This window comes from Macrobrachium nipponense, chromosome 28 (assembly GCF_015104395.2).
Source record: "Macrobrachium nipponense isolate FS-2020 chromosome 28, ASM1510439v2, whole genome shotgun sequence".
NCBI classification, from domain to species: Eukaryota; Metazoa; Arthropoda; class Malacostraca; order Decapoda; family Palaemonidae; genus Macrobrachium; species Macrobrachium nipponense.
Genome location: NC_087217.1, coordinates 12845126 through 12859431, shown reverse-complemented (window position 1 = coordinate 12859431; position 14306 = coordinate 12845126). Strand labels below are relative to the sequence as shown.

General features: G+C 41.2%; 1 protein-coding gene across 1 annotated transcript; it reads left to right on the top strand.

Annotated features, from left to right (window-relative positions):
- The first annotated feature begins 4783 nt into the window (after window positions 1-4783).
- Window positions 4784-13754, top strand: LOC135201427 (endonuclease 8-like 1). Its single transcript, XM_064230342.1, has 6 exons — window positions 4784-4927; window positions 7411-7746; window positions 8351-8605; window positions 10264-10537; window positions 11333-11435; window positions 13334-13754. The coding sequence occupies exons 2-6, from the start codon at window positions 7445-7447 to the stop codon at window positions 13669-13671; spliced, it is 1272 nt and encodes a 423-aa protein (XP_064086412.1). The 5' UTR covers window positions 4784-4927; window positions 7411-7444; the 3' UTR covers window positions 13672-13754.
- The last annotated feature ends 552 nt before the right edge of the window (window positions 13755-14306 follow it).

Sequence of the window (14306 nt, the reverse complement as noted above, 5' to 3'; positions counted from 1 at the left end):
GGGTTCGACCGTCTTTCGAGGGGCGGCCGCGGCTACGGCTAGGAGGTTTGGCGATCGAAGGAGTCGCTTTTTTCCGAGGAAGATTGAGGCGCCCTGTGGAATCCGCGTCTGCGAGGTCCTCGTCCATGATGAAGGCTGGTTTCAGGCGATCGATTGTGACCCAGTCCTCGCGACCGTTGATGGATAAGAGATATGCCTTGTCAGTGCGTCTTAGGACGCGGAAGGGACCGCGGTAGGGTCTCGTTAGAGGCGGGCGGCGGGCGTCGTCCCTGACGAAGACGTGCTTGCACGATGATAGGGCCTTCGGGAGGAAACGTTTGGTTCTGTCGGAGAAGGTTTTGACGCAGGGCGTGAACTTCCCGGCGGATTCCCGAAGCCTGGCGATGGAGACGTCAGCGTCGTCGGCATTGGTCGGGAAGAACTCGCCAGGGACTGTTAATGGCTCCCCGTATACCTTCTCCGCGGGTGATGCTTCGCCGTTTGCCCGCGGGGCGGCCGTCCTGAGACCGAGGAGGACCCACGGTAGTTGGCTCTTCCAATTTTCGTCGGTGCAGCGCGCCATCAGGGAAGCCTTGATCGAACGGTGGACTCTCTCCACCATGCCGTTAGCTGCTGGGTTGTAGGCGGTGGTGGCATGTAGCGACGTTCCCATTAGGCGGGCCAGGGCAGTCCACAACTCCGACAGGAAAACTGGTCCGCGGTCTGTCGTGATTTCGTTCTGGCACTCCGAATCGACTGATCCAGCTGGCGAGGAGTGCTTCGGCACATGCTTTCGTGGTCGCCTCCGACATCGGCGTTGCCTCGGGCCATCTGGTGGAGCGATCGATTACCGTCAGGAGGTACCTGGCGCCTTCCGACGGGGGCAGGGGGCCAACGACGTCTATGTGGATGTGGCCGAATCTTTCGTTTCTTTTCGGACTGCGGGAATTTCCCCACGCCTGATTCCGTGTGCCGACTGATTTTGCTAGTTTGGCAAGGCACGCAGGTCCTGGCCCACTCGAGGGAGTCCTTCCGAATTCCATGCCAGACGAACTTCTCCGTCAGGAGGCGCACCGTCGTCCGGCCCGAGGGGTGCGAGAGTCCGTGTATGACGTCGAACACGGCTTTCCTTCGGGAGGCTGGGATCAGCGGGCGCGCGGGCGGCCCTGCTGATGTCGCAGAGGAGCGTCATGCCTGCGGGTCCGAAAGGCACGTCTTCCCACTTGAGGGCGGTGATAGCAGTGCGGTATGCGGCAGTTTCCGGGTCGGCAGCCTGTTCCCGGGCGAGGTCTTCGTAGTCGACCCCGAGACGCACGGCGTTTGATTTCTATCCTCGATAGGGGGGCGTCTGCCACGGGGTTCTTCTCGCCAGGCACGTACTGGATGGTGCAACCGAACTCTGCGATGGCTGCTAGGTGCCTCTGTTGTCTCGCTGACCAAGCGTCGCCCGCCTTGGTGAAGGCGTGTACCAAAGGGAGGTGGTCCGTCCTGATCGTAAAGGGGGAGCCCTCGAGGAGGTAGCGGAAATGTCGCACTGCTTGGTACACTGCCAGGAGTTCGCGGTCGAACGTGCTGTACCTCGTCTCGGCGGCTGATAGTTTTTTGCTGTAGAAGGCGAGTGGCTGGGGCTCGCCCTGGACCACTGCTCGAGGACAGCCCCGCAGGCGACGTTGCTGGCGTCGGTGGTGAGGCGTAAAGGTGCAGTCAGGGTCTTGGTGGCATAATGTCGCCGCTCTGGCGAGGGCCCTCTTCGTCTCGTTGAAAGCCTTCTCTTGTTCGGCCTCCCACGTTAGGGCCTTTGGTTTCCCTTTCAGGACCTGTGTTAGAGGAGACATGGTGCGGGCGGCGGAGGGATGAATCGGCGGTAGTAATTGACCATTCCGATGAACTCCTGCAGGGACTTGACCGTGGTTGGTGGTTGGGAAACTTCTGCACCACGCCTACCTTCGAGGGCCAAGAGGGGCGGCACGCCCGTCGCGGAGATCTCGTGTCCGAGGAAGTCCACCTTCTCGGCGCCGAAGGTGCATTTGTCGAAACGGACGACCAGCCCGTTTTCCTGCAGGCGCTTCAGGACCGCTCGGACGTGATGTAGGTGCTCCTCCAAGGACCTGGAAAAAATCAAGATATCGTCGACGTAGCAGACGCAGAAGGCAGGTCCCCCAGGATGCTGTCCATCAGGCGCTGGAAGGTGGCGCCGGCATTCCTCAGGCCGAAGGTTGAGTAATGGAACACGAAGGAGCCAAAAGGCGTGATGATGGCAGTCTTGGGGACATCCTCGGGGTGCACTGGAACCTGGAAATAGGATTTTAAGAGGTCCATTTTTGTGAAGACCTTCGCCCCATGCAGGGCCCCTGTCAAATCCTGCATGTTTGGCAGGGGTATTGGTCGGGGATTGTAACGAGGTTGAGTCTTCTGTAGTCTCCGCAGGGCCTCCAGTTGCCGTCAGGTTCTGTACCATGTGCAGGGGCGACGCCCAAGGGCTCGATGCTTTCTTGCAGATGCCCGATTCCGTTCCATCTCCGAGAACGCCTGCTTCGCCTCCTGGAGGCGGCCTGGAGGGAGTCGTCGGAACTTCGCTGTGTGTCGGGGGGCCTGTGGTGGCTATGTGGTGGAATATCCCGTGCTTGGGCGGCGTCCCTGCCGCCTGACGAAGTTCCGGCTTGAAGACTTCGGGGAACTCCTGCAGGAGGTTGCCGTATTTGTGGGGGGCGATGGTACAAATTGTAGGGGCGCCCGGGCCTGCTGCTAGTGGAAGGGAAAGGCATGTCCCCGTGTCGAGGAGGCGTTTGCGCCCACGTCCACCAGGAGGCCGTTCTGCGCCAGGAAATCTGCCCCCCAGTAGCGGGATCCTGACGTCCGCGATTGTGAATTCCCAGACGTAGTTTCGCCCCAAGATGGATATCTCGAGGGGCTTCGTGCCGTAGGAACGGATGGGGGTCCCGTTTGCGGCGACGAGGGAGGTTGTTTTGTCGGGCTCGCGGCTAACGGTCTTTTTCCTGACGGCGGGAATATCGAGTGCATTGCCCCCGTATCTACCAACATCCTCCTCCGGCCGGAGATCGCGTCGCGGACGTAGAACCCTACGGTGTGTGGTTCCGACGCGGCCGTTGCCACGGGCGGCCTTGGTTTTTTTTGCCCTCGTCGTTTTTTGACTGTTGGAAGGTGCAGGGCTTTCGCACCTCCTGGCGAATCTCCCGAACCTCCGGTGGAAGCGGCACCAGGAGTTTTCACCTCGCTGCGTGTGGGAGGACTTCCCTTGGGATACGGCGCCAATCTCTTGCGTTGGGTCGTCGTCGTCTTCTTCCTTCTCTGCGGCCAGGCACACGGAGGATCGGGGGGGCTGGGGGGGGGCGGCGAGCTTCGCGGCATTGTTTGACAACGTCAGCTTCTTTGCCTTTCCTAGTAGTTCGTCGTCCTCTAGGATGTACGCGTCGGTCAGCTGCTTTCGGACGTCCGGCTCGAGTTGCCGCAGGAATATTTCGCGGCTCAGGCTGATCTCTACCTTTTTTCCGTCGGGGCCTATTTCGGGCAGACGGGCGAGGCCCATCACAGTGTTCCCAGGCATCTTGGGTGTCGGCGCCGCGCATGGGGGTTCGCGACTAAGTCGAGGGCGCGGGCGGCCCTTTCAGCGATAGGCACGGAATAGGCTGTCAAGAGCCTTTCTTTTATCTCGTCGAGCGTGACAAGTCCGATTCGTGCTCGACCGGTCCAGCCAGTTAGATATTCGGCCGAGCACCTCTGTCGGGAGAGCCGCTGCGACGAGGTCAGCCTGCAGCACTTTTTTTTTTTTGGTGAGCCTTTGGTTTGGAGGCGCTATCCGGAATTGCCCTTCGGCTCGGAAGAACCAGGAAAACGGGTCAGCCGTTGTGAAGGGGGGCAATTTGACAGCTTGAGCGGCCGCTGTGTCAGAGTCCGTCGCTGGGGCGGGGGAGGCCCGGTTTACCCGCGAGGTTTCCCGCGAGGTACTGTTTTGCGCCCATTGTCCTCTCTCACAAAAACGGGTCGACAGAGTCGTGAATGGCGGGCCAAACCGTTTGAGGAAACGCCTGAACACACCTTGGGCAGGTATGCCGTATTTAGTCCGTTAGAGGCGTTGGTTTTTTTCCACGGTAGGAGCTTTCAGAGATCTATACTGAGGCGCCGTATGAGTCCGTTAAAGATCTCTGAAGGTGAGCGGCGGTAGTGAGTCCCTTAATGCTGAGCCAAAACCGCTTGGGGTCACCGTCCAAACGGGAGGGAGGTCACCAGTTGTAAGAGGTTGACAAAGAGGCAGGTAGAAGTGTACTAATTTTTATTACAGTCCAGGGAAATATAAATATACAGCATGCGGACGGAAATGTGGTCACCGACCCGCGAGAGAGTAAAAGTGGGTCGGCGAGACCCGATTTGTGTTTCTTGAGAGACATAAAATACAAAATATAAAAGTACACAATATGTGGTTTATATAAGCTTTATACACTGACGGAAAGCCCGCTGAATGCTTTCTCAGGGGGAAGTGAGAACAACGCGAATGATGAATTATGTACAGAGAAAATTATGAATAAGCGTTGTCCTTACACCAGTTTACCTTGTCGATATATTATTTGTAAATTCAACAAAGAAATGCATTTGATTTTTCGGTAATATCACTTTATTAACCAATAATGTTGAGTCAAATTTAATATAATATTTAAATGACTTTTTACAAGTGCTACTTCGTGTATCATATTAACTCAATTTAGCCACACAGTTTTTCATTCTCAAACTGAACTGATTTTATTACATGTAGAGTGCTATTTCCATCTCATAACAAGGTTTCAGCATAAATTCCTTGGTTAAAGAGACAAGAAGATGAAGTTTGTTTACATTTATGCAAGTTATGCAAGGTAACCCGACGCCAGAAGGCGCCCAATGGGGAAATGCGTAACGAAGTCGTAAAAGTGGCCGATGTTTGGTACTACTACTCTACGTAAGTGTATTTTGAGTTATTATTTTCTTGTAAATTATTGTATGACATCCATCCATATTTGTCTCCCACGGAGAACAGCATCTTTAATCTCGTAATTTATCATTGGATTGGTAAGAAGGGAATTGTATTAAGTAATAATACTATACTACTAGTAGTAGGTATATTAGGTAGGCAACGCATAGCTAGCTTGTTCCTTGCATGCAGTTTATTGAGTATCCGCAAATGTATAGATGGGGTAAATAGATTGTTAGTGTGCATACCTATTAATATTGCAGGAATGGAGACGTTATACTAGCTAGGTATTGGATGAATGTATTAATCTCCTCGTCTAGATAAACTTTACTTGCCTTAGGTTTTTGCTAACAAGTAGCCGAGCTAGTAGCTACTAGTAGCTAGGTAGCTATACCTAGCTAGTGGTTGTCATTGGTAGCTGTAGGCTACCTACTATCTAGCAATAACGGGGGACACAGCGGAAAGCAGGACTTTGGCTACTCTACTATTTGATTGGTGACAGTAGCCTCATGTAAATGAATGGAGAATCAGTGAGTAGCTAACTAGGTACAGCAACTTGACCTAGGCTGCCTGGTCCTAACTGGTAATCCTACAAATTAGGGGTCCAAATTCCCTACTTGCTGTGGTTGTTTAAGTTTTCTTTCATATTTTCAACTTCTTCTCTCGATAGATCTGCAAACAGCAGTATATTTGCTAAAAAGAAAATGGACATTTTATCTACTTACAGACGCAGATCTTGTAAAAAAAATCAAATGGAATAAAGATCTGCACCTCTTGGTTCATGTAAGCAGCAAATAGTGTAATGTACCAGCCACTGTGTTTGTGGAGTGAGCGCTCAGGAACCAGGATCCAAGTAGGAACCTGGCACAGGCTCTTGCTCCTCAGCAGCCACTTTTTGATAAGTCTGAAAAAAAAAAAATGAGCAGTTTATCTGCATACAGAAGTAGAGATTTACAATTTTCTTAGAATTCCATGGGTGCCTTAAGGCATGTTATTACTATTTATTCCCTCTGTTGCTTTACAATCTGATTCTGTAAACTGGTAAACCACTCATATTTTCTTTGTTTTCCATGATACAATAAATATTTAATAAATCTGTGTACTGATCTTGAAGTTAGGTAATGCAGTGAATTTGGACCCCAAAACTGTAGGATTATGTACCTCCTAACCTTACCTGACACATAGAGTTAGAAGTGATAATCCTGTGTCATGGTAGTCAGTAGTGATGTTCCTACACGTGGAGGAAGACCAGCAGAACTGTAATGATACAAGATTCTGAAATGATTTTCACCCTGGCTCTCAAGACCCATTTTGACAAATTCCAACCTTAGGCTAGAAATAGTATGCTCCCACCTTCCCCAAAACATCCAGAGTAACATGACTAGATATAGATATATTGTCATGGTATTTTTTATTCTTTTATACCAGTTCTTGATATAGAATTTTTCTTTGTTCTTAAATTTTCTTAATTTTCTTTAATACATAGATTTGTCAGTGGCTAACACAAAAAGCATGCAAAATCTGCTGCAAATTTTCTTTTACTGAAAAATTTACCATCTTTGTTTGAGTTTCATTGTTCATGCTCCTTGGGCTGGTACTAAACTTGGTGCTCATGTTTGAGGGGCTATCATTACAGTAAAAATTCACTGCATTCCCACTAGGGTTCCTTTATAATTAATGATTTCTATAAAATATCCTATAACTGAGCATGTCAGAAATGAATGTGACGATAAATACATATTATTAACTTTGAACAGAGTTTTTACACATGATTTTTGAATGTGTCAAAAACTGGGATGAAACTTCTAAAAGTGTCATGATGCCTACTTTAACTTTCACACTTGTAATATAACAAATATAGGAATGAACAAAATTATGTAGGACAACATGAAAGGAGTGCTTTGGAAAACATACTTTATTATGTTAGGGACACATACATGTGCGGTGTCACAGTTGGCTGAGGCTATGGTATCACAGCAAAAAGAAGTACAGTACGTACTTAAAAAAGCAAACAAGAGAAAATATCTTGAAAATGAACCTCTCCCAGTATTGGTGTTATTAATAATCAGTTGTGATTTTTGTACAAAAAAAGAAGAAGATAGTTTTACATTGGCTGCAAATACTTTGTAAACTGTGTTTCATTTTGATATAGAAGCCTGGTCCTGAATATTACCGTAAATACATAGTAAGCTGTGTTTCATCTTCATATAAAACCTTGTGTTATAGTAACCTTAGTTGAATCAAGAGTGTAATCGAGTGAACCTAAGTTGAATAAAGAAATGTAATTCATTTGTACTGCTGAGACAACCTTATAAGATAAAATATGAGGACAGGCACTGTGTATTGGGTTTTTAAAATTCTGAAGTTATTTGAAATTCAGGTAACTTGTGAGTTTTCATACTTCTTTAGGTCCTTAAAAACTTTTTATCTTATACAGTACCCCAAACTGAATGTGTCATTTTTATTTTCAGGTAAATTATCTTTGGTAAGAGACAGCTGAGCACAATGCCAGAAGGCCCTGAAATATTTTTAGCCTCTTTATTCATCAACACAGTTAGCAAAGGTAGGAGTTATGGAGGTCGTGTGGTCAAGTCAGAAGTATCTACAAAAAACCCAGATGTGGAATGGGATTTTGAAAAGTATCATATCTCTGCTGTTGCACGAGGCAAGGAGTTGAAGGTGACCTTAACCGAAGGTGAAGAGGACAAGAAAAATGCTAAATGGATAGATATTCTATTCCGGTTTGGAATGTCTGGGTCATTCAAATTTACATCTGTAGCCGATTTACCTAAGCATGCTCATCTAAGGTAAGACAGCAAAGTACATCGCTAAGTTAAATTCCTTGATATGTGTCAAGTAAATTTTTTTTTTTTTTTTTTTTTTGTCATCGATTATACTTACAATCATGTTTTGGCGTTGTCATGCTTCTCCCCTTACTTGTGTGGATTAGTGTGTCATGCACATAATAAAATTTTTGTGGCAATAAGAATAAATCTCTCATACTTGTCATTCCTTATTTTTTGGGTGGCATTTAGTGAACTAATGACCAGCTGAAGCTGCTTCTTTAGCTTTGCAGTGTTTTGGGAATGGGGAGAAATTTTTTCATTTTAATTCTGAAATGGAGTCTCATTTTATTTTAATCAGTTGTGGATTTTTTCTTTTACAAAGAATTTAGTTCTCCAAATATTTTTTTTAACCTTATAGTAGTTATATAATTGAATCATTTTTTGTTTTGATACTGTCCAATCCTTATATGTAATACTGTTCCATGAATATCCTGAAGCAGCCCTATAGTAGTTTCCTTGTTATTTTGTTGTAATTCAAAGAAATGAATACTCCATTGTGTTTTTTCCAAGTATCTTGTCAAGTTACAGTATACTAATACTCAAGGTACTTGTTTTATTCCTGTAGGTTCTTCACCAACAGTGGGGATAAACCCATGGTTCTAAGTTTTGTTGACTATCGTCGTTTTGGTCGATGGGAAGTTGGGGCTGATTGGAGCCCTGAGCGTGGTCCAGATCCTATGTGGGAGTATGAAAGCTTCCGTGAACATATCATGTCAAACCTAAGTTCAGCTGCATTTAATAAACCCATATGTGAAGCGATGCTTAATCAAAAATTCTTCAACGGCATTGGAAACTACTTACGAGCAGAAATTCTGTATAGGTATGTTGAATTTTCAGTTAACCTGGTTTTAGTGTTTAATATTTTATACTTATTGAAATGTATGTAGTACCATTGTAAAACCTCAAGATTTTTGTACTTCATGTGTACAGTAATTGCATTTTAATGTAATTTTTCACATCCTGAACCCATTAATCATATACTCCACTGCCTTATTTTCACTGAATGAAGAAATATTTAGTCACATTAACTTGTATTATTCAATACTTTGAATCCTTCTAGTGTGCATGGTCCCTGTACTCTTCACTGTTGAGGGTAAATACAGAATTCAGCAGTCTTTCTTTCAGGAAATGCCTTGGAACATTTACTTTATGCCATCATCATCTTCATTCACTTTAATGTCTCCCTTATGTATTTATGACTTTATTAAGTGTGTATTTGGAAGATGGCTTTTATTACATTCTTCTGATGGAGTTGCTGAGTATTTGTTTTCATTTATTTTTTTACAGTGAAGTTTTTCCTCAACTCAACTTTTTCTGCAACCCTGAAGTTTAGCAGCTTTCAAAATTGTTGCTGTTTTTAATGGTTTCAAGTTAATTAAAAATTTCTCAGCTTTAAAGTTTCATGATTATGATCTTTTGTGCAGTTACCAGTCTCCTTTAATTTCCAGTTATTATGGAATTAGTATTTTTGTTATTCTCCATAAGTGTTCTTTTACCGAGTGCAAGCTTGTGAGATTGGTGGTATGTAGGGTTAATGTTGTTTACTAAACTTGTTTGTACAGTACTTAACCATATCTCAGTATAGTACTTGCCTGGTTCTGCGTGGCCAAACTTTAGCTTGTTTAGGTATGTCTGTCTCAGCTTACATATGATAGGTGCTGTAATTGAAAAGTGTTTCAGTTTCATTGTATTCATGTTACACACAATATTGTATAAATACAACTACTCAAGTAATAGCTGATTATCTTGTTGAAATTGATATATTTTGTTGTTGTTGAAACTTGTTGATACCTTAATTATTGCAAGAAATCTGGTCAATTTGTAGTCCAGTTTTCATTTGTCAATTTTTATCACTGTTCTTTCCACTTCGTAATTCTTACTATTGTACCACATTGTATGTCTCCAGAATTACGTAATCTTAATTTGTTTGAGATTAAACAACTTATCAGTTAGTTTTTATTTGGTGCTCCTTATTGTTAAGAGGTCTTATATTATGCAGAGTAGTAATTATCAATGACTTTGTGCTAAGCTTATTGCCCTTTCCTTTTACTATGCCTTACAGAGTACTTTAATGGAACAACCAAGTTACTTTAGTCTTATGATTATTGTGGTTGATTTTTAACTTGTAATTACTGATAACTCCCTTGAAAAAAACTTTATCAAGAGAAAGAGAAATTTGTGATTCTTTGGTTTCTTAATTTCAACTATTTCTGGTTGTTTCATTAGTGCATTTCATTCTACATTCTTTTTTTTGTGTGTGCCAGAATGCAGGTAATAAAGTACTTGATATTGCATTTATTGAGTACATAATTTTAAACTTACCATATACATATTTCATGGTTAATGAGAAACTGGTTTTGTAATGTCACATACTTTGTTACAAAGTTTATATTTCAGTATCCATGTTTGTTACAAAATCTGTGGTTATGATTATCTGTGGCAAATGCTATTATTCTATCATCCATTTTTTTTTTTAAGGTGTGGGGTCCGCCCATTTGACCGAGCAAGGGATGTTTTAGAAGAATTGAAGCCATTCAGCCAATGGTATACAAACAAATTACAGCAAAGCAAAGAGTGGAAGGTTAAAGTGGAAGATAACCAGGTCACAAATAACCAGAATGACAAGGACATACTACCAGACATTCTTGATTTATGCCATATTGTGCCCAAGGAAGTCATAAACTTAGAAGGAGGTGGAAAAGGATACAATGTGGATCACGATGCAGATGAAGAGGAATATGCTGCTTTCAGGGTAATTCTCTTTTTCTTACATATTGCCGAATGGAGTTCGTACAAAATCCAGTTCACATGCAGAAAAATTTGAAAATTTATACCAGTCATGTATCAGAGGGTTTCTTGTGCTCGGTGACATAAATTTTCATATAATATTGTACTTTCGCTATAAAGGCACCAGGCTACTGTATTTTGGGTTAGAGGCTAATGCTACTAAATCCCCTGCAGTTTTCTCTTGGGATACATTTGCCTAAAGCTTCTGACTCATACACCATACACACTCAGTCATCAGACCCTTGTAGTATTTTTTATTAATTATAAATTTAGGAGAAAATTTGGATAAATGAACATTCTCTTTTGTCTGTACTGTCAAGTGAATGTATGACATACACAAGAATTTTTTTGGCTGACATAGTGTATCAAGCCAGAATGAGTTGGAACACTCATAAGAAATAAATTAGTGTATGTACTAATTGATATAATCATTTAAATGTATGAAATACCACTGCAGTTTAGTGAAGGTTTGAAAACTGTTTTAAAAATGTTGTTTAGCTTTCTTAACTATCAAATCTTTGTTGGTGTGCACCTTTTATTTTAATGAAGTTTTGTATACTGATTATTAATTCAATCCACACCTGGGTGAGGCTGAGGTAAATCTTTGTTTATATGTTTACCATTCTCTTTGTTTGAACTCATGGTTTCTGTAGACATTTAAATTAATGATTCAAACTATGTACTGCACTGTATATTAACTTATATCGAATATACATTTAGTCTTGCTTAATGTAAAATTTAACTTTATTTTCTTTTATAGGAATGGCTACAGTGTTATAATCAGGATGGCATGAAGAACTTAGTGGACAGCAACAAACGCACAATATGGTTTTCTGGTGAACCTGGGAAATTAGTACCTAAAGGTATGTTATCTCTTGTACAGTATGTTATTTTCTGAGATATCGTTACCTTTGTCTGAATTTACCATTGTCAGTATTTGATAAAGCTAACAAATTGCATACAGTATTTAAAAATTGAGACCAAAATGAAAGATTACATTTACTGCTAAATATGAAGGTACTAAAATAGGTATGCTACAAAGGGATAAAATTGTTACTATGTTGGAGTCTACTGTAGGAGATGTTTTAAATACTAGACACTCAATATTTACAGGTGTTTTTTGTTATTCAAGTAGGCTGTAGATTTATAGGTACAGTACATAATAATTACAGTTTGGGCGCCTATTGAATTTGAATTATGCTTAGGTCTAGTATTGTGTTTTTGAAATCAAAATTGTCTCAAAGGACTGTTGACTATTTAATGTTCAATTTTAATCTTGAAACTTCCAAGGTAATATGGTTTAGTAATCAATTATTATTATTATTCAGAAGATGAACCCTATTCATATGGAACAAGCCCAGAGGGGCTATTGTCTTGAAATTCAAGCTTCCAAAGAATATGGTGTTCATTTGAAAGAAGTAACAGAAGGTAATGAGAAATAATAAGATAGGAGATAATATAATGAAAAACAGATAAATTAACAAATAAATACTGTAAATAAATAAAAATGTAAGTAAATTATTAAAATAGTAGAAGAATTGTATTAGGGTAATACACAATACATTGCATCTTTGTTTAAGCTTTTGAAGTCCTACTTGCATGACATCCTCAGGGACGCTGTTCCACAGCACCATTGTATGTACTGAGAAGTTTGACAGCAAGACAAAATTAATGCATATTGGTTCTGCTGTTCAATGAATCTGGTTGCCTTCGGCAGAAAAAGGGGAACAGGGACCAATTGTAAATACGAAAGATCTCTGACAAAATACAATTTATGAAAAATTTACAAACAAGATACCATCATAACTAAAAACCAGAAACGTACTAAAGTACCATGAACCACCCTATCCAAGAGATAAATCTCTGGCAGAAGCTGACATCCACACCAGAGAATATTGTTCTAGTAAAGGAAGGACAAATAACCTTAAAACAGGTTGCATTAATTTTATCACTGTTATAAATATATGGGCGTTACGAACAATATCTAACTTTCATGTTCATTTACAGTAAAATTGTGGTTATTTACAATAAAATTCCATTAAATAATGGAGCCATATGGATTTTAATATATGTAATTCCAATATTCTGGTAAAAAACAATATTAATAGGGTCAGGGGTAATTTCTTCTGGTTAAGTCTCTTCTCTCATATTATGTGTTTTTTGCTAGTTAGGTGTGCTGCTTAGCATTTGATGCGTAGTCTGTAATAGCACTAAATGTATCTACCGGGATCACCTGCCCGAAGCTCAATCTATTATAATCAAGATTACTTATAGTTTGAGAATCATATTTTGACATTTAAATGCCATATTTAGACTGTGTCAAGGAATAAGACTGGAATTTGCTCTGTTAATTGTATACACAGTCATTCTTTTTTTAATATTTATTTACATTAGACTTAGTTGCATAATAACTAATTTACTTAATTACTGCGTTGTTTGTTAAGAGGGAGTTTTCTTTCAGTTTTAAAAAATCATGAAAGGAGCTCTCCCAGATTTCACACATTTTGTTATGTTCTCAAGTTTTCCATTTATTGCAACTTGGTTTCGTATTACTACATCACTTTGGATAATGAATGTGTTAAAAAATGAAAACTTGTTATTGTTGTAAAGTGTCATCTGATCTTTAAACAGTAATGCACACTAATAGTGTATGAAGGAAATTTAAAATGAGGCTGACATGTACAGTATTAAAGTTTCTAACAATGTTCATTTATTTTCTTTACAAGTTTCTAACAGTGTACTACATTTATTTACTTTACAGGTTCTTCCTCACGAAGAGGGGGTGACAAAAAACGGAAAAATGATGCTGACGATGAAGCAAAAGGAACATCCAAGAAGAGAAATAGCCATATTAAAAAAGAAGATCAGCTGAAGAAGAAACAGGCCAAAATTAAAGACAAAGTAGCTGTACAAAAACCCAAAATTTCCAATTCCAAAAAAGCACAACAGAAAGCAAAAGGCAAAACAAATAACAATGAGAATGGGAATATCAAGACAGAAACTAAACCAAGAAAAAATCCAAAGCTGAAGGTAACAACACAAACTCCACTGAGGCGTTCATCAAGGAGGTTGAGTTCTCAGTCAAATGGTTCAGTCTAAGAACATTTTTATCTTCTGTGAAATTTTCAAAATGATTTACGTATATTTGATAGTTTTTATATTATATTAAATTTTTTTATCTTTATTGATTATTATTCCATTCCTCATCATCATGGATTATATCATACTTATGATTATATCATACTCATTAAGTTTTGCTTATTTTTTGCTCACATTTCAGTTCAAATGAGTGTGGGAAGATAGGTTTAAGTCTTTGGAGTTAAGGAAGCCATTCATTCCCATTCTAAAAAGTCAGAGATGGTGGCAATGACTTATGAGAAATTTAATTCTGCACTGTAGTTCATAATAAATTTGAAAGAAATTTGTAAGACATTAAAAAAAAATAAACTGCAAAATAAGTTGAAAAGTGAACTATCAAGAGATGAAGACATTTAAATGGGAAAAAAATGTTAAACAAAAACCTAAATTTTTCCAAAATATTCTCATTATTGTAGCAAATGTGGGTAGGGCATCAATATCACACTTGTATCGGAAGATATCAGCCAAAGATTTACCCTCTTGGTGCATGACTATGTGCTCCACTGTTAAGTAGTCCATTGCAGAATGAACAAAACTACACATTATTCCCTTCAAAAATATAATGGTGACTTAGGTCTGCAAGGCCAATCCCAAGT

What these genes read in the sequence shown, in the direction of transcription:
- LOC135201427 (XM_064230342.1), top strand. Translation starts at nt 7,445, where the DNA reads ATGCCAGAAGGCCCTGAAATATTTTTAGCCTCTTTATTCATCAACACA. An exon ending in CGAGCAGAAATTCTGTATAG is followed by an intron (nt 8,606 to 10,263) that starts GTATGTTGAATT and finishes TTTTTTTTTAAG; the next exon opens with GTGTGGGGTCCGCCCATTTG. An exon ending in TGGGAAATTAGTACCTAAAG is followed by an intron (nt 11,436 to 13,333) that starts GTATGTTATCTC and finishes TTTACTTTACAG; the next exon opens with GTTCTTCCTCACGAAGAGGG.